This window comes from Bos javanicus, chromosome 2 (genome assembly GCF_032452875.1).
Source record: "Bos javanicus breed banteng chromosome 2, ARS-OSU_banteng_1.0, whole genome shotgun sequence".
NCBI lineage: Eukaryota > Metazoa > Chordata > Mammalia > Artiodactyla > Bovidae > Bos > Bos javanicus.
Window position 1 is genome coordinate 25,961,855 of NC_083869.1, and position 26,869 is coordinate 25,988,723.

At 41.9% G+C, this 26,869-nt stretch overlaps 1 protein-coding gene across 1 annotated transcript in view; it reads right to left on the reverse strand.

Moving 5' to 3' along the window:
• Positions 1–26,869, reverse strand: part of MYO3B (myosin IIIB) — a 372,181-nt gene that overhangs the window by 107,376 nt on the left and 237,936 nt on the right. The window contains exons 23-24 of the mRNA XM_061435661.1: positions 23,511–23,612; positions 12,934–13,033 (exon numbers count right to left, since the gene is read on the reverse strand). Of these exons, the coding sequence (XP_061291645.1) occupies positions 12,934–13,033; positions 23,511–23,612 (202 nt within the window). The remainder of the gene's footprint in view (positions 1–12,933; positions 13,034–23,510; positions 23,613–26,869) is intronic.

Consider the following 26,869-nt stretch of genomic DNA (forward strand, 5'->3'; position numbering starts at 1 on the left):
CCATGGAATTGAACTGGGGTCTCCTGCATTGCAAGTGAATTCTTTACCAACCGAGCTATCAGGGAAGCCCCATATGCAAACGTATTTTTTTTGTCAAAAACTCATTCTGAGCTTGAATTGAACAAAGGTCTTGATGAGGATACAAGCAAAAGTTGACACCAGAAATGTGCTGAATTTCTAGAATTTCCTAAACTCATGGAATGAGTAATGCAGGAAGGGAACAAGGGATGGCAAAATGGTCAGAAGAATTTGTCAGATTTTGTCATTACTGGAAATTGTCCTAAAGTTGTCCTTTAGGTTAGAAATCAGAATGTTAGAGGTATTAATTCTATAGCGAGAGAGACAAAGAAAGAGAGATTGAGAGAGAAAGAAGGAAAGGGAGACAGATAGAGGTTGAGATTTCTTTAGAAAAAGTACAGGCATTATCATACTAAAAAAAAAAAAAAAGGCTTTTTTAAAAAAAAGAAGAGAACTGCTTGACATTTACAGTATACAGTTAGAAAGCAGCTTTTTAGACTTTTGAAAATATCTTTTAGTTTTAGATGATGTTTCTCCAACTGTTGCTGGACCCAAGCTCTCTGTAAATGTGCAAGTTTTCCAGACAGAGAGTGAATCTAACACTACAGGCCAACTTTGCTGAACTCAAGACATTGTTTGCTAATGTTCTTATCATTTGCTGATGGCAAATATGTTTAGGGACAGATTAAGTCTGTCCACGGGTGATCACGTTAAAGATGTTGCTGGGGTGGTAGAGTAACGTCGTCTATCTGTAAGATGTGTTGGACATATCGGAAACTAGCTCTCATGCCAAACTGTCTAAATTGTTTCTGGACACGCTCTTGTCTTTGTCTGAGGTACCAGACACAAAAACATTGCCTTGAAGTGTGGGTCTCACACAGGGGTAGAGGTGGCCAGAGAACCCAAGTCAGACATGCATTCTAACATCATTTCTGCTTAACTTTATTACATGCTGGCTCCTGGCAACTGATATCTTTAAGATATCAACCATAGATGGCTACCTGCCAATAACTAGGCTTCTAAAGAAAACACACAATTAAGCATCTTTCCAAACTCAGGGCTTATTTTTGAGCTAGGAAAGTATATCCACTACAGAATAGTTACATAGTGTTAACAGCATCTCCCTTTATTTATATCGTTAGCACTGTTGACTTTTGAGAAAGTCAGCTTCCTACCTTATCAAAAATTAATTATTGTGTTCAAGCTAAACTCAAGATAAATAGGAAACATTTCTTAAGTAAAAGTAATGAAAGTTAGCTTTAGATCTAACAGAAATAAAAATTCAAGGAGCGTATATTCATTCGTCCATTCATCCATTCATTTTATTTTATGCGTATAATAGCTGAAGATTTTAGATTCTAGATTCAGTGAGTCGTACAGAAATAAATGACAGTTTCAGTGCTGGAGTTTATTATCTCATGTAGAATATAGTAATAATGGCTAACATTTCTGTGTACTTACTACATTCTAGGTAGTCTTTTAAAATTTTCCTATGGCTCATTCTCACAATAGCCATATAAGATAGGTACCATTATCAGAAATTTGTTTAACTTGCCCAAGTGACAAGTGTGTAACTTGTCACTGAGCTACTTGGACACAGACCCAGGTGAGAAGAGAAAACAATCTGTCTCCAGAATCTGTAGCCTAAGTTGTTTCCTCTACCTTCACAGAGCCCCTAATACACATGGGCAGGAATCAGATGCTGGTGGGGTCAGGCCATGAACTAAGCAGGACTGTGAGTTACTCTCAATGGAACATAGCCTCTACTCAGTTCTAAGTGGTTGCTGCTAGATACTCCAGCTTTCAGGAGCTATCAGAATTCTGAGTTGTGATATGAAATATTTCTATTTTTATATATTAGAAACATTGAGAATTTCAAAGATATTGTTCAGGTTAAAGAAAATATGTCTGCAGACCATATTCTATCCAATGACTGTGGGTGTGCATCTTTTAGCTTATAGAATAATGTCCATAATATCATGCAGCTTTTAAGGTCTCCCATATCCAGTTCCCATCTGCCTGATTCCGTATCATAGTTCTCCCTGCATCACAGCACTCCTACCCACACTCAGTCCTTATCCCACTGGACATCTCTCCCCAGAGCCATACCCCGCCCAACACCCCCCGTACATCCTGCCTCTGGGCCAGGGCTCACTCTATTCTGCCACCTAGGCTACTTTTCTCCTGGCTCTAGTCTGCTTCAAAGCACTGCACCATGAGATGCCTCATGGGTGAGACCTTGAAGGATGGTTAAATACCAACAGGTAAAGAAAGAACTGGCAAGGGAATTCTATTCAGAAGGAACAGCATGAAAAACTACACAGAAATAGGAAAACAAAAGATTTTGAAAACCATCAAACAATTCCAAATATTTTAAAAGGTTTTTGGCCCTGAGAATCTGATCCTATAAACAGAACTCTGATTACTGACATCCTGGACATCCACAGTCCTTCTAAAAGAGTTCTTTGCATAAGGATCACTGATGATTTAAGGTTTGCTGAAACAGTTCCGATAAATATTTATGTACAGCCATAAGCAAATCCACAAGGAAAAATATAATTCAAAACAGACTTTTTGTTGAAGATCCTTGCAGCTGGTGATAAGGTTTCTGGCTTCAAAAAGGTTTTGAAAATACACGTGATCAATTACTATTTTAAACATCTAGAAACTCTAAGAAGGTGCTAACAATCACGGAAACTCTGAAAGTTATCATTTGAGGGTGTTGCCAATGAAACCTAGCTATATTGACAAGGGTGAGTCTTGGGCCCAAAATCAACCTCAGATTTATTCCTGAGGTAAGAACCAGGAACACAGAAAAGAAAATTTGGCTCTCAGTGTCAAGCTGAGAGTGAGCATTGTTCTAAAGTACTGGAATCCTCAGTACTTATTTTAGATCACAGCGCTAGAGCTAAACCAGAGGTCTTAACTTTTCATATAATGGTAGCTTTGCAGGAAACTTTTACATACTACTATTACTACTATTATTGCTACTACTTCTATCACCACGATCAACAATAGCTTGCCATCATCTTTTATCAGGCATTTATTATGTCTAGAACTGTGCTAATGCCTTTGTATAGATTACATCTAATCTTGTATAGATCTAATCTCAGATAACTTATTTTTAATTTTTTATTAATTGATATTGGAGTATAGTTGCTTTACAATGTTGTGTTAGTTTCTGCTGTACAGCAAAATGATTTAGTTATACGTACACATATATCCACTTTTTCTTAGATTCCCTTCCCATCTAGGTCACCAAAGAGCATTGAGTAGAGTTCCCTGTGATATATAGTAGGTTCTCATCAGTTGCTGCTGCTGCTGCTAAGTCACTTCAGTCGTGTCCGACTCTGTGTGACCCCATAGACGGCAGCCCACCAGGCTCCCCCGTCCCTGGGATTCTCCAGGCAAGAACACTGGAGTGGGTTGCCATTTCCTTCTCCAATGCATGAAAGTGAAAAGAGAAAGTGAAGTCGCTCAGTCATGTCCGACTCCTAGAGGCCCCATGGACTGCAGCCTACCAGGCTCCTCCGTCCATGGGATTTTCCAGGCAGGAGTACTGGAGTGGGGTGCCATTGCCTTCTCCGTCTCATCAGTTACATATTTTATATACAGTAGTGTATGTATGTCAATCCCAATTTATCCCACTCTCTTCCCCCTTGCTAATGATGTTTGTTTTCTACATCTGTGACTCTGTTTATGCTTTACAAATAAGGTCATCTATACCATTTTTCTAGATTCCATATATAAGTGATATTATACAATTATTTGTCTTTCTCTTTTTAACTTACTTCTGTATGACAATCTCTAGGTCCATCCATGTCTTATTTCATTCCTTTTTGGCTGAGTAATATTTCATTGTATATATGTACCACATTTTCTTTATCCATTTCTGTGTTGATGGACATTTAGGTTGCTTCCATGGCCTGGCTATTATAAATAGTGCTGCAGTGAATATCAGTCTGAATGCATCCTTTTGAATTGTGGTTTTCTCCAGATACATGTCCAGGAGTAGAGTTGCTGGATCATATGGTAGCTCTTTTTAGTTTTTAAAGGAACCTCTATACTGTTCTCCATACTGGCTATACCAATTTATATGTCCACCAACAGTGTAGGCGGGTTTCCTTTTTGCCACACCCTCTCCAGAACTTACTGCTTGTAGATTTTTTTGATTATGGCCATTCTGACTGGTATGAGGTCATATCTTGTAGTTTTGATTTTAATTTCTCTAATACTTAGTGATGTTGAGCATCTTTTTCTATGTTTTTGGCCATTTGTCTATCTTCTTTGGAGAAATGTCTATTGAGATCTTTGGCCCATTTTTTGATCGGATTGTTTGTTTTTTTGATATTGAGCTGCATGAGCCATTTGTATATTTTGGAGATTAATCCCTTGTCAGTTGCTTTGTTTGCAAATATTTTCTCCCATTCCAAGGGTTGTCTTGTTTTATTATGGTTTCTTTAGCTGTACAAAAGCTTTTAAGTTTAATTAGGTCCCATTTGTTTATTTTTGTTTTTATTTTCATTACTCTAGGCAGTGGATTGAAAAGTATCTTGCTTCAATTTATGTCCATAAGAGTTCTGTTTAGATTTTCCTGTAAGAGTTTTGTCATAGTATCCAGCCTTAGATTTAGGACTTTAATCCATTTTGAGTTTATTTTTGTGTATGATGTTGGGGAGTATTCTAATTCCATTCTTTTACATGTAGCTGTTCAGTTTTCCCAGCATCACTTCTTGAAAAGATTGTGTTTTGTTTTGTTTTGTCCCCTCTGTTGTGCACTAGGTGGCCATAGCTATGTGGGTTTATCTCTGGGCTCTCTATCCTGTTCTGTTGATCTGTATTTCTGTTTTTGTGCCAGTACCATACTGTCTCGATTACTGTAGCTTTGTAGTAATCAAGATTGCTTTGATTATTTGGAGTCTTTCGTTTTTCCATACAAGTTGTAAAAATTTTTGTTCTAGTTCTATGAAAAATGCCATTGGTAATTTGATAGGTATTACACTGAATTGTAGATTGTTTTAGATGGTATAGTCATTTTGACAATGTTGATTCCTTCTGTCCAAGAACATGGCAAGTCTCTCCATCTGCTTGTTTTATCTTTGATTTCTGTCATCAGTATCATAGTTTTCTGAGTACAGGTCCTTTGCCTCCTTGCTGCTACTGCTGCTGCTAAGTTGCTTCAGTCGTGTCCGACTCTGTGCGACCCCAGAGACGGCAGCCTACCAGGCTCCCCCGTCCCTGGGATTCTCCAGGCAAGAACACTGGAGTGGCTTGCCATTTCCTTAGGTAAGTTTATTCACAGGTATTTTATTCTTTTTAATGTGATGTTAAATGGGATTGTTTCCTTAACCTCTCTTTCTGATCTTTCATTGTTAGTGTATAGAAATACAAGAGATTTCTGTGTATCAATTTTGTATCCTACATTTTTTACCAAATATATAGAAGAGCTCTTGTAGTTTTCTGGTAGCATCATTATATGTATAGTATCATGTCCTCTGCAAACAATAACAGTTTTACTTGTTTTCCAATTTGGATTCTTTTATTTCTTTTTCTACTCTAATAGCTGTGACTAAGATTTCTAAAACTATGTTGAGTCTGCTGCTGCTGCTAAGTCACTTCAGTCATGTCCGACTCTGTGTGACCCCATAGACGGCAGCCCACCAGGCTCCCCGTCCCTGGGATTCTCCAGGCAAGAACACTGGAGTGGGTTGCCATTTCCTTCTCCAGTGCATGAGAGTAAAAAGTAAAAGTGAAGTCGCTCAGTCATGTCCGACCCTCAGTGACCCCATGGATTGCAGCCTACCAAGGCTCCTCTGTCCATGGGATTTTCCAGGCAGGAGTACTGGAGTGGGGTGCCATTGCCTTCTCTTGAGTCTAACATGTCTAAAACTATGTTGAATAAAAGTGGCAAGAGTGGACATCCTTGTCTAGTTCCTGATCTTCGAGAAAATGCTTTCAGCTTTTCACCATTGAGTATGATGTTAGCTATAGGTTTGCCATATACGATCCCTATTATGTTGAGGTAGTCAGTCAGTTCAGTTGCTCAGTCGTGTCTGACTCTTTGCGACCCCATGAACTGCAGCACGCCAGGCCTCCCTGTCCATCACCAACTCCCGGAGTTCACTCAAACTCATGTCCATTGAGTCGGTGATGCCATCCAACCATCTCATCCTCTGTCGTCCCCTTCTCCTCCTGCCCTCAATCTTTTCCAGCATCAGGGTTTTTTCAAATGAGTCAGCTCTCTGCATCAGGGTTTTTTCAAATGAGTCAACTCCTGCCCAAAGTATTGGAGTTTCAGCTTCAACATCAGTCCTTCCAGTGAACACCCAGGACTGGTCTCCCTCTAAGCCCAGTTTCTGGAGCGGTTTTTTTTTTGTCGTTGTTGTTGTTCATAAATGGGTGTTGGATTTTGTCAAAAGCTTTTTCTGAATCTGTTGAGATAATCATGTGGTTTTTACTTTTCAATTTGTTAATGTGGTATAGGGGAAGGGGACAACAGAGGATGAGATAGTTGGATGGTATCACCAACTCAATGGACATGAGTTTGAGTAAACTATGGGAGTTGGTGATGGACAGGGAGGCCTGGTGTGCTGCAGTCCATGGGGTCACAGAGAGTCGGACACAACTGAGCAACTGAACTGAACTGAACTGAACTGAACTGAATGTGGTTTATCATATTGATTGACTGTGTATATTGAAGAATCCTTGCATCCCTGGGATAAGTCCCACTTGATCAGAGTGCATGAAAAGTATTATAAACTTATTACAGGACAGACCTATCTACTCGATTGTGTCAGTGGGGCATGTGTGTGTATGCTCAGTTGTGTCCAATTCTTTGTGACCCCATGGATTGCAGCTCGCCAGGCTCCTCTGTCCTTGGAATTTTCCTGGTAAGAATACTGAAGTGGGTTGCCATTTCCTACTCCAGGGGATCTTTCCATCCCAGGGATCAAACCTGTATCCCCTGCTCTGGTACGCAGATTCTTTATCGCTGACCCACCAGGGAAGCCCTCCCTGTCAAACCGTGTTTAACTTAATGAACAAATTTGACTTATGAATGTGCTCTCAGAATGGAACTCGTTTGTATGCAGGGGACCTACTGTAGCTAAACTAAGATTCAATCCCAGGTCTGTTACTTGATTTTCTACTGGAAGAAGGTAACCCATAGCATCATAAGCATGTCATAAAAGAAGGCCACCACCCCTAGCTCCTCTCACACCTGCTGATATTTCTCCCCTGGTGTCATGGGGAGGTGGGGGTGTCTCTTAATATGTTAGTGCAATAACTTGGCCACAGGGGCAGGAAATGTGCACTAGCCCCCTGCGTGAGTGAAATGAAAGTGGAAGGAAAATTAGCATGGGAATTGAAGGGTGGGAGAGGAAAGGTGGGAAAGGGGACCTCCTCCAGATACTGACATGGAAAGAAAAGTTTTGTTTTGTTGAATCTTCTTAGCACTGCCACATATTTCTACAAGGACCCCCCACACAGTCTGTCAAGATATGTGGCAATCTGTACTTCACAGCCCACAGGAAAATCTGGCCCACAGTCAGCCCTGATGGGAAGGCTGTTGCTCTGGCTCATCAATTCTGAGGTCAGCCCAATTGGCTTCAAGCCCCGGGCCGTAAGGATGACAAACGGGAGAAATATGAGTCCATTTTCCCCTCTTGCAAAGTGCCAGCTCCCCTCGGGCTGTCTGAGTCATGAAGTTTCAGTCTCTCTTGAGCCTGAAGTGGCCAACAACGAAGCAGCTTCTCTGGGGGTGTGTTACAAGCTGCTGGGTAAAAACATCTGCACCAGCATGGTCAATCTGCTGCCTCCCTCAAAGGGGCTTCTTTTTACACAACAACAGGCTAGCTGTGCTAAAGAATGTCAAATAAAAGCCTTGTGAGAGCTTTGCCATACGCAGGCCAAATTAAATTAAGGGGCATAATCCTCGCTATTGTACTTATCAGCATTAAAATGGAGGATTACCATCATGGGAACAAAGCCCCATGGCATAAAAGACTACTTCCATTCTGTCATTCACTGTACACAGTTACAGGCTTACACAGGAAGTGGAACAGAGGAGCACCGGGCCAACCACTGACTTGGACTTGCAACATGAGGTTTCTTTCTCCCCAGCCAAGTGAGCCCCGCCCCACCACGTACCCATGGGAACACCTTTCCCATGAGGCCAGAAGCTTTCTCCCAAGGTTGAGACCTGGAATTTTCTCCACCAATCACAGGCTGAGAGTTTGTTGCCCATCAGAATTTACTCCTTAGCTGGTTGTGATTCAAGATTTGTTGCAATGACAAATAGAGAATATAGAATTAAAAAAAAAAAATACAAAAAACCCTGGGCTAGGCATTTGGAGCTGGGAGAGGCAGCAGAATGTACTGGCTAAAAACATGGGCTCTGGAGTTAGAGCTGAGTTCAAATCTTGACTCTGTCACTTTGCTGACAAGGTAACATCAACAGCAAGTCCCTTGTACTCTCTAAATGTCAGAATTTCTATAATATGCGCCTCTCCCACAGGATTAATATGAGGATTAAAAAGAATCATTCATGCGAAATCCTTAACACAGTGCCTAGGAAGTTGTTGCTGCTAAGTCACTTCAGTCGTGTCCGACTCTGTGTGACCCCATAGACGGCAACCCACCAGGCTCCCCCATCCCCGGGATTCTCCAGGCAAGAACACTGGAGGGGTTGCCATTTCTTTCTCCAATGCATGAAAGTGAAAAGTGAAAGTGAAGTCGCTTAGTCGTGTCCGACTCCTAGAGACCCCATGGACTGCAGCCTACCAGGCTCCTCTGTCCATGGGATTTTCCAGGCAAGAGTGCTGGAGTGGGGTGCCATTGCCTTCTCTGAGGAAGTTGTTAATGAATATCAAATATTAGTTGTTACTATTATTGTTAGAGACAGAAAATCCAGACTCAAACCCTAGACCTGCCATTTATTCTCTGTGACAGTGAGGGAACCCCATGCTAGCCGACTGGGGCAGGAGCAGGTAAATCTGATGCCTCCAACCCAGTAGTGGCCTCCAGTCCAGCATTTGAGAGCTGATTGAGTAGCCATCCCTGTATTCATCTGACTCATAGAGAACATCATGCAAAAGACTGGTGTGTGCATTCTGTGAGATAACTGTGAGGAAGACTCGCCACTGCCATAAATGTTGGGTGAGTCAGAACAATGTCCTCAACATGTCCTTGTCATTCTAGTCTCACAGTGTTTATTCTTATGTCTGGGTCTTCCTTATAAACTCTTCCTTCTGATTTTGCCTTCCCTCCATCATTCCCTGAATGTATCTGTTCTGTCGCTACCTCTTTAGGATTCTTCTAGAACACTTTATGGGTTGCTTCTCTAACCCCTTTATTCTTTGCTTACTTTCTTCTGCAGAAGCTGAAAATGCTCACCTTTCCAGCTTCCCTCGCTGGACTCTTCTCCCCTGCAGAGCCACCTCTGCAAATTTCATCTGATAAGATGTGAGAGGAGTGTCCTGGGGACTTCTAGGAAAGGTCTCCCTCATGACCAACAGGGAGAGACTCCTGACGATAGGCCTTCTCCATCCATCTCTTCCTTCCTTCTTTGGACAATGCCATGTGAACAAGGGATCCTTAGCATGCTGCTTCAGCTAACTTGTGCTTCTAAGTTCTGATGTGCTGGGATACAGCGGCAAAGTAATGGAAGGAGTCTGTGTCCACATATCTGAGTGGCCAGCCCAGCACTGGAACTTCTGATTTCAGACCTGTTACCCTGAGGGGTCCTTGAATCTGCTGAGTTTTGTTACTTGCTGCTGGGAGAGTCACCACTGGCATGACCCAGCTCTCTCCTCATTATGCCCCGCCTGACTGCCTCAAGACTTCTTTCCTTTCAATCCCTGGGTTGATCCACAGGGCATTGAGGTAAACATCAAATACAGAGAGAAAGATGGGCTCCCACCTTCCCTAGGGCACGGATGACCTGAAACACTATCTGATGAATTATTCTGAATCCTGTTGTTGCCACCACCACTTAAAGATTGAGGGAGAACATTCCTTTCATAAAAATATGAGTTCTGAGGAGTGGTCTTGGAAGTCAGCCTGACAAATTTATTGAGACCCATTGCATGTACTAGAAACAAGAAGGAAAATTTGGCCCTTGCCCTTGAGAAGCTGAACTGCTGGCACATGGTCAACCACAACACCAGACAAAACATGGGGAGCCACAGAGAGTAATATACCAAAGTGGTCCGAGGACCCAGTCTGTCAATGTTATCACTCACAATGTCATAAAGAGTTTGTGTCAGAATACAAATCAGTTCAATTAGTTACCAAGTATCTTGTTTCGTTTGGCTGAGACTATACATGGGGGAGGGGGAGCAAGACTTCCTTGAAGAAACAGTAGCTTGATGTACATTAGGACACAACCTCATTTTCTTATGAACCAGCCCTTTGAGTAGTACAGTCATAAATGGACCATGATGGTTCAAGGAGTGTTAAAGAGAATTAAGGACTCTGTAGAGAAGAGAGATATGATGTTGTATCTTGATGAAATAGGTAAGAGCTGAACTGAAAGGAGAGGGCAGACAGAACAGAAGGAGATGCACTTGTAGGAACAATATGAAGTCTGACTCCAGGAAGCCAGAGGGTGCATAAAGGGTCACGCAGGAGCTGAGTCTAGAGGACAAACTGGAGTGAGATAGAGAGAGGCTTGCAAAAGCAGACTGAGGAGTCTGAACCTCTTTTGGTCTGAAATAGGAAGCCACTAAAGTTCTTTGAGAAGTCAGAATATGCTTTAAGACAATTGATAAGGTGTTAGAAATGAAAGCTGATATATACAGAGGAGAGAGTGGAGAGAAACAGATAATGGTAGGTCTGGGCTAGGGAAGGATGCTAAACAAGTGATTGGAGGTGGGGTTAAGTGAGATGTAGGGATCAAAAATGAGCACCAGGTTTGAAGACCAGGTCACAGGAGAATGTGTGTAGCACTCATGGAAGTGGTGAGGTCTGGTGAGCTGGTGGAGGTCCTTTGGTGGGCTTTTCTGTTGAGGCTCTGGTGTATAGATCAGGAAATCTACGGGCAGCAGGAGGTGGGTGTAGTAGGGTGGAGCTCAGAACAAGAGACCTGAGAATCATGCTGTCTCAGCTGAGAGTTGGTACCAGAATACACTAGTGAGAGAGGCTATCACCCAGGGAGAAGTGAAGAAAGAAGAGAGTCAAGCACTTGGAGAACTGCCTGTATTTCAAGGTGTGTGGAAGAGGAGCAGGATAAAGACGGAGGACATCTGGGAGAAAGAAGCTGAAGACCATGGTGCTGCCGAAACCATGGACGAGCACAATTCATAGAAACCATGGTCCATGGCACCAAGTGTTGCACAAACTGATGAATACAAGGCTCTCTTAGCTGGGAGCTAAGCTTCCCAAGACTGTTTGAGGGATGTGGTGAGGGCACAGATGATTTCGGGTTTAGAGAGGCAGGGGTTGGTGAGGGAATGAGGCAACCAAGCTGGAAGTCAGTCTGAGGAAGTCTGAGGTATAAAAGTAAGAAGAGGGAGGGACAGGGCCCAGGGAAGACTTTTGTTACATGGAAGAGGAATCAGCAAATGGGGAAGAGGCAGCAGAGGGAGAAAGATGTGAAAGCCAAGGCTTGTCTGCCTGATGGTGGCAGGACCTGGAGAGCAGGAACATCACAGAGGTGAGCCAGGGAGAGCTCACCTGGGTGAGCAAAGGAAGAATGGACAGCTGAATAGAAGGAGCAGTTCTAAGGTAGAGGGAAGGGAAGTGGGCATTGCTCACAGCACAGCCCTGATATTCTGAGTAAAGCTGGTCATCAGTGGAGGTTGATGGGAGTCAGGCTGGGGCTGGAGCCATTTCCCAAACTATATTCATTGACTTGCCCAAGATCACAGGGCTGGAAAATGCTAGCTTTAGGATCAGAACCCAAGTCTTCCACCTGCCAAGTTCACTGGTCTTTCTGCTGAAAGAAATTTTGAACTTTGTTCAAAATATGAGAGCATCTCTAATATGAGATACTAGGCCTACAATATTTCATCAAGTACCCTTATATGAGCTATTCTGACTATTAAGTACAATCTGCCCTCCATTTCTATGGGTTTTGTGCAAATCCAAGGTTGGTTGAATTTGTGGTTGTGAAACCCATGGATGTGGAGGGCAAACTGTACCACAACATTCTGTATGTAAAGGACTTGAGCAACAGCAAAGTTTGGTATCTGTGGGGGCTCCTGGAACCATTCCCTGTGGTTACTGAGAGACAACCACAAATTACTTTAAAAGCAGCTCAAGCAATTTGAGACTGCTAGAGAAGTACTGAGGATTTAATTTGTCAAGTTTCAAATAAGATGTCTCAAAAAATTAAGATTTTTAGAAGTTACAAATTAAGACCACCTCTTTTTCCAAAAAGATACAATGAATTTTCTAATGGCCTGCTTACTTCCTCAAAATCCTGGAGTAAACTTTTAATGAAAATGATATACCCTTTTTGCATTAGCTTAAGCCCACAGTTTTTTGTCCTTTTAGGCTAGTCAGTTCTTTGGTGGGCGGGAGCTGTCTTGCGCACTGTAGACTGGGCAGCAGCATCCCTGGCCTCGATCCACTAGACATCCTTCACACAAACCCCCTGTGAAGAGTTGTGACAACCACACATGTCCTCAGAAGGAGAGCGGGAGGGGGCAAAAGTGCCCCCAGTTGAGAACCACTGTTTTAACCTACTGAGGCCAAATACAGGTTTCACTACGAGGAGAACCCACAAGAAGGTTGTAACCAGATTGCCCTGTAGATCAAAGACTTTTGCCCACAGACTAATGAACTTCTGACATGGGGGAATCTGGTGGGCAACACTTTTTGGCTCCACTCTCTCCAACTCACCAAAATAACACAGAGTGAGAAATACTTTTGCTTCATTGTCTGTTGGAATAAAATCTTACAGATAAGACTCACCAATTTTTCTCAGTGACAGGAGAGGTGCTTGAAGCCTCTGCATGGCCATTGCTGGATTCTGCTTGTGGGCTGCTTTTATGATTGCCAGAGCCCCTCAGAACTAAGAGAAAACAAACAAGTGCTTAGAGACTGAGGATAAATTCAGAGGCAGGCAGGGTTTGATTTCAGTAGCCATCTATTCTCTCTGCAGCACCTTGCTGCCTGTCATGCTACTCCCTGACTTTCTGTAACCTTTGTCTAGGACACATCATCAAAAGTGACTTCTTCCATGATGACAGGCCTTACTTTGTCCTCAGTCCCAGCTGACAAACTGGATAAAATAACTCATCTTGTAGGAAAACAAGCCACCTGTCTATGACAATAGATATAAAGAGTAGACAGGTTGGAGGCCCCAAGGTGAGGAAGTTGGTGAGCAGAACACATGAGCTGGAGTGGTGTGGTGCTGGACAGTCTTAGGAGTCCAGCTTCCAGTCCTGGCTGGGCTGGGCAGAGCTGCCTGTGGGTGAGGATGGTGGTCAAGAAATACCTTCACAATGTGTGTAAGCAAGTGAAAGTGTTAGTCACTCAGCCATGTCTGATCCTTTGCAACGCTATGGACTGTAGCCTGCCAGGCTCCTCTGTCCATGGGATTCTCCAGGCAAGAATACTGGAGTGGGTATCCATTCCCTTCTCCAGGGGATCTTCCCAACCCAGGGACTAAACCCAAGTCTCCTGCACTGCAGGCAGATTCTCTACCATCAGACAATGTGGGTAGGATTACTACAACTAGTGATTCATTTCAGGAGGAACTCAGTTCTGTACTGTGATTGAAGACAGCTCACTGAAGAGTTTCTCAAGAGTGAGAGTGACAAGTACAATTCCTCCTTTTATGACCAGGGCAGCTGTGACTAACTAACCATTGCCTTCTTCTCTTGAACTTTCATTCAGCTTCAAGTTCCTTTCTAACACAATGTTTCATGTCAGGGGTTCTCAAGGTGTTGGCCCCACATTATCACAGCTAATCAAAAACACATCACAGAAAATGTCAACATCACCTAAAAACTTGTTAGAAAATAAAATTCTTGGGCCTCACCCTGACCTAAATGAATCAGAAAGTCTGGGGGTGGAGGCTGGCAATCTGTGTTTTTAACCGGCTCTTGAGGTAATCAGGATTGATGTTGAGGTCTGGAAGACACTGCTTCAGATCAACAATTCTTAATCTTGACTGTACATTAGAATCACCCAGTAAGATTTTAAATATGCCTGAACCCAACTCCCAGAGATTCTGATACTGGTCTGGTGTGGAGTTGGCATCATTTTTAAAAAGCTCCCTAGATAATTTTAAGGTGTGGCCAGGGTTGAGAACCATAGTTACACATCATTACCACCAATCCATTAGGGTCAGAAGGAGACTCTGTACCTATTTACTCTCCTTATTTTAGATCATCTAGAAAGAGCCAAACCAAAATACAACCAATGAAGATAATCTACACATTTTTCAATTGTGACATAGTGTGGAAGGTGCATAAAATAGTGAAGGTTTCTGTTATAATGATGGAAAATATAACATGATAAAAATGGAGTGCATTAAAAGAAATATGGGGGAGGCAGTCCTAAGATGGCAGAGGAATAGGATGGGGAGACCACTTTCTCCCCCACAAATTCATCAAAAGAACATTTAAACGCTGAGTAAATTCCACAAAACAACTTCTGAATGCCAGCAGAGGACATCAGGCACCCAGAAAAGCAGCCCATTGTCTTCAAAAAGAGATGTTTTATCAATGGTACTGTATAGAAGGAGAAGTCTTGAGACTACTGTAAAAATAAGACTGAATACCAGAAGCAGGAGGCTTAAGTCCAAATCCTGAGAACATCAGAGAACTCCTGACTCCATGGAACATTAATCGATAGGAGGTCATCAAATGCCTCCATACCTACACTGAAACCAAGCACCACCCAAGGGCCAACAAGTTCCAGAGCAAGACATACCACGCAAATTCTCCAGCAACACAGGAACACAGCCCTGAGCTTCAATATACAGGCTGCCCAAAGTTACTCCAAAACCATTGACATCTCATAACTCATTACTGGACACATCATTGCACTCCAGAGAGAATAAATCCAGCTCCACCCACCAGAACACCGACACAAGCTTCCCTAACCAAGAAACCTTAACAAGCCACCGATACAACCCCACCCACAGCAAGGAAACTCCACAATAAAGAGAACTCCACAAACCGCCAGAATATAGAAAGGCCACCCCAAACACAGCAATATAAACAAGATGAAGAGACAGAGGAATACCCAGCAGGTAAAGGAACAGGATAAATGCCCAGCAAACCAAACAAAAGAGGAAGAGATAGGGAATCTACCTGATAAAGAATTCCAAATAATGATAGTGAAAATGATCCAAAATCTTGAAATAAAAATGGAATCACAGATAAATAGCCTGGAGACAAGGATTGAGAAGATGCAAGAAAGGTTTAACATTGACCTAGAAGAAATAAAAAAGAGTCAATATATAATGAATAATGCAATAAATGAGATCAAAAACACTCTGGAGGCAACAAATAGTAGAATAACAGAGGCAGAAGATAGGATTAGTGAAGTAGAAGATAGAATGATAGAAATAAATGATTCAGAGGGGAAAAAAGAAAAATGAATTAAAAGAAATGAGGACAATCTCAGAGACCTCCAGGACAATGTTAAACGCCTGAACATTCGAATCATAGGAGTCCCAGAAGAAGAAGACAAAAAGAAAGACCATGAGAAAATATTTGAGGAGATAATAGTTGAAAACTTCCCTAAAATGGGGAAGGAAATAATCACCCAAGTCCAAGAAACCCAGAGTCCCAAACAGGATAAATCCAAGGCAAAACACCCCAAGACACATATTAATCAAATTAACAAAGATCAAACACAAAGAACAAATATTAAAAGCAGCAAGGGAAAAACAACAAATAACACACAAGGGGATTCCCATAAGGATAGCAGCTGATCTTTCAATAGAAACTCTTCAGACCAGGAGGGAATGGCAAGACATACTTAAAGTGATGAAAGAAAATAACCTACAGCCCAGATTACTGTACCAAGCAAGGATCTCATTCAAATATGAAGGAGAAATCAAAAGCTTTTCAGACAAGCAAAAGCTGAGAGAATTCAGCACCACCAAACCAGCTCTCCAACAAATGCTAAAGGATATTCTCTAGACAGGAAACACAAAAAGTGTATAAACCTGGACCCAAAACAATAAAGTAAATGGCAACGGGATCATACTTATCAATAATTACCTTAAATGTAAATGGGTCGAATGCCCCAACCAAAAGACAAAGACTGGCTGAATGGATACAAAAACAAGACCCCTATATATGTTGTCTACAAGAGACCCACCTTAAAACAAGGGACACATACACACTGAAAGTGAAGAGGTGGAAAAAGATATTGCATGCAAATAGAGACCAAAAGAAAGCAGGAGTAGCAATACTCATATCAGATAAAATAGACTATAAAACAAAGACTGTGAAAAGAGACAAAGAAGGACACTACATAATGATCAAAGGATCAATCCAAGAAGATATAACAATTATAAATATATATGTACCCAACATAGGATCACTGCAATATGTAAGACAAATGCTAACAAGTATGAAAGGGGAAATTAACAATAACACAATAATAGTGGGAGACTTTAATACCCCACTCACACCTATGGATAGATCAACTAAACAGAAAATTAACAAATAAACACAAACTTTAAATGATACAATAGACCAGTTAGACCTAATTGATATCTATAGGACATTTCACCCCAAAACAATGAATTTCACCTTTTTCTCAAGCGCACATGGAACCTTCTCCAGGATAGATCACATCCTGGGCCATAAATCTAGCCTTGGTAAATTCAAAAAAATTGAAATCATTCCAAGCATCTTTTCTGACCATAATGCAGTAAGATTAGATCTTAATTACAGGAGAAAAACTATTAAAAATTCCAACATATGGAGGCTGAACAACACGCTGCTGAATAACCAACAAATCACAGAAGAAATCAAAAAAGAAATAAAAATATGCATAGAAACGAATGAAAATGAAAACACAACAACCCAAAACCTGTGGGACACGGTAAAAGCAGTGCTAAGGGGAAAGTTCATAGCAATACAGGCATACCTCAAGAAACAAGAAAAAAGTCAAATAAGTAACCTAATTCTACACCTAAAGCAACTAGAAAAGGAAGAAATGAAGAACCCCAGGGTTAGTAGAAGGAAAGAAATCTTAAAAATTAGAGCAGAAATAAATGCAAAAGAAACAAAAGAGACCATAGCAAAAATCAACAAAGCCAAAAGCTGGTTCTTTGAAAGGATAAATAAAATTGACAAACCATTAGCCAGACTCATCAAGAAACAAAGGGAGAAAAATCAAATCAATAAAATTAGAAATGAAAATGGAGAGATCACAACAGAAAACACAGAAATACAAAGGATCATAAGAGACTACTATCAGCAATTATATGCCAATAAAATGGACAACGTGGAAGAAATGGACAAATTCTTGGAAAAGTACAACTTTCCAAAACTGAACGAGGAAGAAATAGACAATCTTAACAGACCCACCACAAGCACGGAAATTGAAACTGTAATCAGAAATCTTCAAGCAAGCAAAAGGCCAGGTAGATAGCTTCATAGCTGATTTCTACCAAAAATTTAGAGAAGAGCTAACACCTATCCTACTTAAACTCTTCCAGAAAATTGCAGAGGAAGGTAAACTTCCAAACTCATTCTATGAGGCCACCATCACCTTAATACCAAAACCTGACAAAGATGCCACAAAAAAAGAAAACTACAGGCCAATATCACTGATGAACATAGATGCAAAAATCCTTAACAATATTCTAGCAATCAGAATCCAACAACACATTAAAAAGATCATACACCGTGACCAAGTGGGCTTTATCCCAGGGATGCAAGGATTCTTCAGTATCCGCAAATCAATCAATGTAATTCACCACATTAACAAATTGAAAAATAAAAGCCATATGATTATCTCAATAGATGCAGAGAAAGCCTTTGACAAAATTCAACATCCATTTATGATAAAAACTCTCCAGAAAGCAGGAATAGAAAGAAAATACCTCAACATAATAAAAGGTATATATGACAAACCCACAGCAAACATTATCCTCAATGGTGAAAAATTGAAAGCATTTCCCCTAAAGTCAGGAACAAGACAAGGGTGCCCAATTTCACCACTACTATTCAACATAGTTCTGGAAGTTTTGGCCACAGCAATCAGAGCAGAAAAAGAAATAAAAGGAATCCAAATTGGAAAAGAAGAAGTAAAAACTGTTTGCAGATGACATGATCCTCTACATAGAAAACCCTAAAGACTTCACCAGAAAATAACTAGAGCTAATCAATGAATATAGTAAAGTTTCAGGATATAAAATCAACACACAGAAATCCCTTGCATTCCTATACACTAATAATGAGAAAATAGAGAAATTAAGGAAACAATTCCATTCACCATTGCAATAAAAAGAATAAAATACTTAGGAATACATCTACCTGAAGAAACAAAAGACCTGTCTATAGAAAACTATAGAACATTGATGAAAGAAATCAAAGAGGACACTAATAGATGGAGAAATATACCATGTTCATGGATCGGAAGAATCAATATAGTGAAAATGAGTATACTACCCAAAGCAAGCTATAGATTCAATGCAATCCCTATCAAGCTACCAATGGTATTTCTCACAGAGCTAGAACAAATGATTTCACAATTTGTATGGAAATACAAAAAACCTCGAATAGCCAAAGTAATCTTGAGGAAGAAGAATGGAACTGGAGAAATCAACCTGCCTGACTTCAGGCTCTACTACAAAGCCACAATCATCAAGACAGTATGGTACTGGCACAAAGACAGAAATATAGATCAATGGAGCAAATAGAAAGCCCAGAGATAAACCCACACACCTATGGACACCTTATCTTTGACAAAGGAGGCAAGAATATACAATGGAGAAAAGACAATCTCTTTAACAAATGGTACTGGGAAAATTGGTCGATCACTTGTAAAAGAATGAAAGTAGAACACTTTCTAACACCATACACAAAAATAAACTCAAAATGGACTAAAGATCTAAACCTAAGACCAGAAACTATAAAACTCCCTTAGAGGAGAACATAGGCAAAACACTCTCCAACATAAATCACAGCAGGATCCTCTATGACCCACCTCCCAGAATATTGGAAATAAAAGCAAAAATAAACAAATGGGACCTAATTAAAATTAAAAGCTTCTGCACAACAAAAGAAACTACAAGCAAGGTGAAAAGTCAGCCTTCAGAATGGGAGAAAATAATAGCAAATGAAGCAACTGACAAACAACTAATCTCAAAAATATATAAGCAACTCCTGCAGCTCAATTCCAGAAAAATAAATGACCCAATCAAAAAATGGGCCAAAGAACTAAATAGACATTTCTCTAAAGAAGACATACAGATGGATAACAAACACATGAAAAGATGCTCAACATCACTCATTATCAGAGAAATGCAAATTAAAACCACAAAGGTTCATTTCACGCCATTTCACACCAGTCAGAATGGCTGCGATCCAAAAGTCTACAAGCAATAAATGCTGGAGAGGGTGTGGAGAAAAGGGAACCCTCTTACACTGTTGATGGTAATGCAAACTAGTACAGCCACTATGGAGAACAGTGTGGAGATTCCTTAAAAAACTGGAAATAGAACTGCCTTATGACCCAGCAATCCCACTGCTGGGCATACACACTGAGGAAACTAGAATTGAAAGAGACACGTGTACCCCAATGTTCATCGCAGCACTGTTTATAATAGCCAGAACATGGAAGCAACCTAGATGTCCATCAGCAGATGAATGGATAAGAAAGCTGTGGTATATATTACACAATGGAGTATTACTCAGCCATTAAAAAGAATACATTTGAATCAGTTCTAATGAAGTGGATGAAACTGGAGCCTATTATACAGAGTGAAGTAAGCCAGAAAGAAAAACACCAATACAGTATGCTAACACATATATATGGAATTTAGAAAGATGGTAACGATAACCCTGTATGTGAGAGAGAAAAACAGACACAGATGTATAGAATACTCTTTTAGACTCTGTGGGAGAGGGAGAGGGTGGGATGATTTGGGAGAATGGCATTGAAACATGTATAATATCATATGAGAAATGAATCGCCAGTCCAGGTTCGATGCAGGACACACGATGCTTGGGGCTGGTGCACTGGGATGATCCAGAGCGATGGTATGGGGAGGAAAGTGGGAGGGGGGTTCAGGATTGGGAACACGTGTACACCCGTGGCAGATTCATGTTGATGTATGGCAAAACCAATACAATATTGTAAAGTAATTAGCCTCCAATTAAAATAAATAAATTTAAATTAAAAATAAATAAATAAAAGACATATGGAAATCAATTGTTTTTGTTTTGTCTATTCTGTGAAGAGAATGCTCTGATTTTATATTATTTGTTTGGTTCCTTAGGCATATTTATCTCTTGTGTAGCAGTAATGTGATTTTTTTTCACTATCGGTGGTAGATAAGACCATCTGTTGTTATTATTATTGCTATAAACACCAAAAGGATAAAAAGAAAATTTTATATGGAACATTATTACATTTTTATTATTATATACATACACTCACATGCAAACACACATTATGACCAAACCATGAAACAACAATATTAAAAGAAGTGGGAAGCAGAAATCAAGAAAAATAGCTGCAGCCTTTTAGAATTTCACGAACTGATCCCCTCTCCTCCCTTCCCTGCCTTCTCTTGATTGATCAACTCCTCAGATTAGAGGACCAGGCAGGCTTCCCCCTCCTGGAGATATTAAACATTGTTTGACCCAAGCTCACTTGTAATACCATGAGAAGCAATATAAAAGTGAGAAATGATATGAAAAGAAAAAAAGAGAAGCCCACTTTAGGGACAAAAATATCTATTTCCTTGTTAAGAAGGAAAATCAACAGAAATCATTTTTAATCTTGTTCTCTGGCCCAATTCAGCAGCACCAAGGGCTACCACTCCCTGACCAAAGCACAGATGGTCTTGTCCACATAGGAGGTTGACGTTGTTGCTGTCTGCATCTATTTTGAGATCCTCAGTATGAAAATGAGAGATAGCAGTTTAATAGCAATTCAGAGAGAAAGAAGCACAAGCAAAGCGAGGACGACCATTAACCCCATTTGGTTTGGGCTCTCCTTATGAAGGTGCTGTGTCCACCGCCAGGGAGAGGGGAGGCAGTGACGCCTTTGTCTGACACTTAGCAAACGCCCCCAGTTACTCTGCCCAGGCTTCCAATAAAAACACATAGAATTTCTGATCATGTAATTAAAGGGAAAACTCATTCCTGCTTCTTATTCACTTGCACTTCAGTCATCAAAATATTGATTTCTGAGAGTTATTTGAAGTTTAAAAGCCAAATAGAAAGGTACAGAATATTCTTATTGAAGATTAGACGAAGTCTGCTCCTCTGTCCTGCAGCTTTGTCAGAAGAGCAGCGACAAGGATTTGAGTCGAAGAGATGAACTTAAATCAGAAATGTTGTACACCTGACACAAATATAATGTTGTAGGTCAATTATACCTCAACTTTTAAAGTTCTTGAAAAAGTTGGCTTAAAGCTCAACATTCAGAAAACTAGGATCATGGTATCTGGTCCTATCACTTCATGGGAAATAGATGGGGAAACAGTGGAAACAGTGTCAGACTTTGTTTTTTTGGGCTCCAAAATCACTGAAGATGGTGATTGCAGCCATGAAATTAAAAGACGCTTATACTTCTTGGAAGGAAAGTTATGACCAACCTAGATAGCATATTAAAAAGCAGAGATATTACTTTGCCAACAAGGGTCTGTCTAGTCAAGGCTATGGTTTTTCCAGTGGTCATGTATGGATGTGAGAGTTGGACTGTGAAGAAAGCTGAGCGCCGAAGAATTGATGCTTTTGAACTGTGGTGTTGGAGAAGACTCTTGAGAGTCCCTTGGACTGCAAGGAGAGCCAACCAGTCCATCCTAAAGGAGATTAGTCCTGAGTATTCACTGGAAGGACTGATGTTGAAGCTGAAACTCCAATACTTTGGCCACCTGATGTGAAGAACTGACTCATTTGAAAAGACCCTGATGCTGGGAAAGATTGAAGGTGGGAGGAGAAGGGGATGACAGAGGATGAGATGGTTGGATGGCATTACCGACTCAATGGACATGAGTTTGAGTAAACTCCGGGAGTTGGTGATGGACAGGGAGGCCTGGCGTGCTGCAGTCCATGGGACGCAAAGAGTTGGACATGACTGAGCAACTGAACTGAACTGAATGTTCATAGCAGCACTACTCACAAAGCCATAACATAAAAACATTGAAATAAAATGAAAGAGCATTTGATCATCAGGAGAAAAAAAAAAAGAAAACAACATAGCAGGTGTTGTAAAAATGCCTTTGGGGTCACTCAGGCAACAAATGAGGTTTGTGGAGAACCAGAAGATGCACACCCAATTTGAAAACATTTGGGTTCAATGTTTTCTGTTAAAAAAAAAAAAAAAAGTTGGTCTGGCCAAACAAACCATACCTGTGTGTTGATTACAACAGGAAGACCTCCTGTTTCTGACATCTGCTAGGGAGAACGGATCTAGACTGTAGGTCTGTAACATCTAGACAGCCTTCTTTTGAAACTGAAGTGTCTCCCTGTCTCACCTCCAAGCCTCCTCAAGTTCAAGAAATACTGCTGCTCCTGGGGCTCCCCCTCTTCTCTTTTTTCCCTCTCCCTAACCTCCTTGCCCCGAGGTGAGGCTTCAGTTGTGCATTTTCTTGAAACCTAGGCTGGGTTGCAGATTCCAAAGAAGCAGGAAGCACCTGGACCTCACTGCTGGGCCTGGAGTTACACTGTACCTCCAAGCTCTATGGTGAGATTCAGGGCAACTCAGCCTCACATTTCATACATGTGAGCATCAGCATTAAAGGTCGTATTTTAAAAATCATAGCTGCTTCTTCAAGCAGAAGTTCAGGGACCTTCAAACTGAAAAAAAATGGAAGATTCTAATATCTTTTAAATGTTTGAAAACCATTGATCTAGTCCAATTCTCTCATTATACAATGATGGTAATTAATGGAAGGCTTAGACTAGATACTCAAGTCTTAACTTCTTGTCTACAGTGTTCCTTCCCCCTATGGATGTGCTCAATGTATCAGTGTCAGGATCATAGAAAGATAGTCCTGAGAAGCTAAACTTTCAAAAGGTCTTAAGGTAAATAAGATAGAAACATGTCAGTGTCTGCTCCAAGATGAACTGAAGGGAGGCAGTTGGCAAGAGCTGCCACTGGCCCATCTTCCCCAGTGAACAGGTAACTGGGCACCCAGACAGCTGCAGAGGTGTTGAGCACCAGAGATAAGGGGCTCCCCTGCAAGACTGCCCCTGAACCTAATCAGCTGTCACCTGTAGAAAAAAAAAAGAGTGCCAGACAGAGGGATCACATCAGGTGATCATTTCCAGCTCTGGAATCTTCTCTGGAGAGTCCATAAATAAAGGACACCCATCCCAAACTTCTAATGACCTCACCTTTGTGGTCGCCAGGCTCGCTGGAGAACTGACCCTGTGCAGTTCCACTGTGACCCCCTGTGATGGTGGGCTGTGGATCACTGCTTTGGTCTGAAGGGCACCCTGTGGAATGAAACAAAACAGCATCTTTTCAAGGTTATGCCCTCCACCTGGATGAATTACCAAAGTGGAGGATACAGCATTGCTAGGGACATCCACATTTTTCTTATGGTTTGAGGCTCTGAGGTGATGAATCTCAGCCATGGATTTGGAGCTTATTTTGAAGAGTTAACACAGGGTGGTTGCGAAAGGGCACCAGTATAGGGAACAGGAGACTTAGTAACTCTCCTGGCCGGACTCTCTACCAGCTTGGCGACATGGGGGAGGTTGGGTAACCTGTCTCATTGATTGCATTGGTTAAATAGGGAGTTGGGTGACCGAGGTCATGAGTGCAGCAGGTGGGGGTTCCAGATGTGACAGCTGGACAGCATTCCCATTACCTTTCAGCGGTGCCACCTGAAGAGAAAAAGAGGGATGAGGCCTCCTCTGTCTCTCATGTCTACCATGGGGCAGGCCTCTCTCTATTCCTTTTGTCTTTCAGTCCTGTTCACTGACCTTTGTGGGTCCATGGTCAATTATGCTGTCATGGAAAAGACAGACTACACGCTATCTTTAGTGGCGGAACATCACCAGTGCAGTTTTTCATAGTCCAGTTAGCATACTTCAGTAACTACAGTTAACTTACTGCAAGGAGATCCAACCAGTCCATCCTAAAGGAGATGAGTCCTAAAAGAGATCAGTCCTGGGTGTTCATTAGAAGGACTGATGTTGAAGCTGAAACTCCAATACTGTGGCCACCTGATGCGAAGAGCTGGCTCATTTGAAAAGACCCTGATGCTGGGAAAGATGGAGGGTTAGGGTAGGAGGAGAAGGGGATGACAGAGGATGAGATGGTTGGATGGCATCACTGACTCAATGGACATGAGTTTGGGTGAACTCTGGGAGTTGGTGATGGACAGGGAGGCCTGGTATGCTGTAGTTCATGCGGTCGCAAAGAGTCGGACACAACTGAGCAACTGAACTGAACTGAACTAGCTTACTTCACAGTGATAAACATCTAAAGACTTCTCTACCAAGACCACTAATGGCTTGGGTGAGAAAGTGCTGCAGGGATGTTCCTGGCTGTCCCAGGTCTTCTTCCATGCTCCATGACCCACAAAGTCACAATGGGTTGAAAATGTTCCTACATCTCAGACCACCTCAGGTACCTAGAGAAGCCAGGTTCTTTCCAAATAGACCCCTTGGCTTTAGAAGCAACTGTCCTGCCAGCGGGGCCCTCCTCTCCACAGCAGGCTCCTCCCTGAGGTTTCAACCCTAACTCTGTCCTGTCTCCTTCCTCCCTGGCCTGTGATCCACAGGCTGTTTGCTTTCATCTTGCACTGCTTCCTAACTCAGGCTGTTTCTAATTCTGCCAAAACTGCTTCTAGACATATCATACTAGAATATTTGGGACTTTCTCCTTTTTTATTTCCTCAGATGTGTTTCTTTCTATCCTGTCTCTCTCCCTCCTCCTGGATGGCTCCCCTCCCTTAAGCATGGCCCTCCTGGTGGCACCATGTCTCTCCATTCCTTGCAGGCAGCCCATAAGTATTCTGTGATAAGTAATGCAGGCTGCCTTGGACCACATTTAAACAGGCACACAGAGTCCCTGTCCTCATGGAGCTTGCGTTCTGACACAGAGACTGAGCATACAAAGAGATGTTTACCCTGCACCTCAGAATGTAACCTTCTTTGGAAATAGGGTGTATACATATATAATTGGTTTAAAATAAGGTCCTGTTGGATTAAGGCGGGTCTTAAACCCAATCATCAGTATTCTTATAAGATGGCCATGTTAAGACACAGGACATGTTAAGGCCATGTTAGGATACACTCTCTCTCGGGGGAGACCTGGGTTCAATCCCTGGGTCTGGAAGATCCCCTGGAGAAGGGATAGGCTACCCACTCCAGTATTCTTGGGCTTCCCTGGTGGTTCAGATGGTAAAGAATCCTCCTGCAATGTGGGAGACCTGGGTTCAGTCCCTGGGTTGGGAAGATCCCCTGGAGAAGGGAATGGCTGCCTATTGTCCTAAGCTCTTTACAAAAATTAATTCATTTACTCCTACAGGAACTCTCAAAGATAGAGACCACTATCATTCCCATTTTACAACTAAGGAGAGGCACAGGGAGCTTAAACGGTTTTCCCAAGAAAATCACACACAGCTGGAGGCTGGCAGAGTCAGAATTCAAACTCATGCAGTTTTGCCCTGAAGTCTGAATTCCTAAATATTACAGGGTGTAGCCCATTTATTTAAACATTTAAAAATCATTAACCCTCACTGTCTTAGTAATGGAAATAAAAATTCAGACTTTATTTCATTCACGTGCCTGGGCCTTTTAGAGTCCCACAGCTCAGCTGCTGCAGGAGGTCGCTCTGGCGTTGCCTGGTGTTTGATGACCCACCTAGAGGACAGACCCAGGCACTGCTTCCAGCAGGGACACTGTCTGGGTAGGTCTCCTGGCTGGTGATCTTCGCCTGCTGAGCCTTCCTCACCATGGACCTGGCACAGAGGGTGCTCACAGACGAGGTGCAGAGACCCAGGCTTCCCCTCCTCACTGCTGCTGGCCAGTGGAACGAGAAGCCCGTGTGGTTTCTGGCTGGAGTTACAGCTGGTCAGTAGCCGTTTTACTGGAATTTAAAGAGGCCAACTTGTGGGAGGGCCAACAAGCAAATGCCACCAAAAGCAGCCCAAAGTCGAATTCTTTTCTTAAAGGGCAGAATCTCATTGACACAATTTTTTTTCCCCCTACAGCTGTATCACAAAGCCTGGCCTCCGCCTCTACCACACAAAACAAATCTAGTAATTTTAGGCCTATGAGCATTTTCCACTCTGATTCTTCACTACTTAATTTCAAATTAATCAAACTTTGACAGAGTTCAAAGAAAGTCTCGTCTGGTAACCACTTTCTCTAACTTGGAGGCTAAGGAGGGAGGCCTTCCTCTCCCCTGGAGATGAGCTTCCTGCCTGTCCTGGAGCATCACTGAGGAATTCCTCTTCCCTTCAGGCATCTAGGGACAGTAGCTCTCCTGTCTCCTGACTCCCAGCAGCCTTAGGTTGGATTCACTTCTTATAATTTATGCCCTGCTTGCTTCCAAAAAGGATTGAGGCAGGGACGCGTCACAGATCATTCTCTCCTTGTGACTGTGTTAGCTGGACCTGGCTTAGTCCTCTTTTCAAGCCTGTAGTAGGCCAGGTTTCATCTGAGACTGTCCCCCTCCCTTGTTAAAATCTATATTTTTAGAGCAATTTTAGGTTCACAGCAAAATGAGGGGAAGGTAG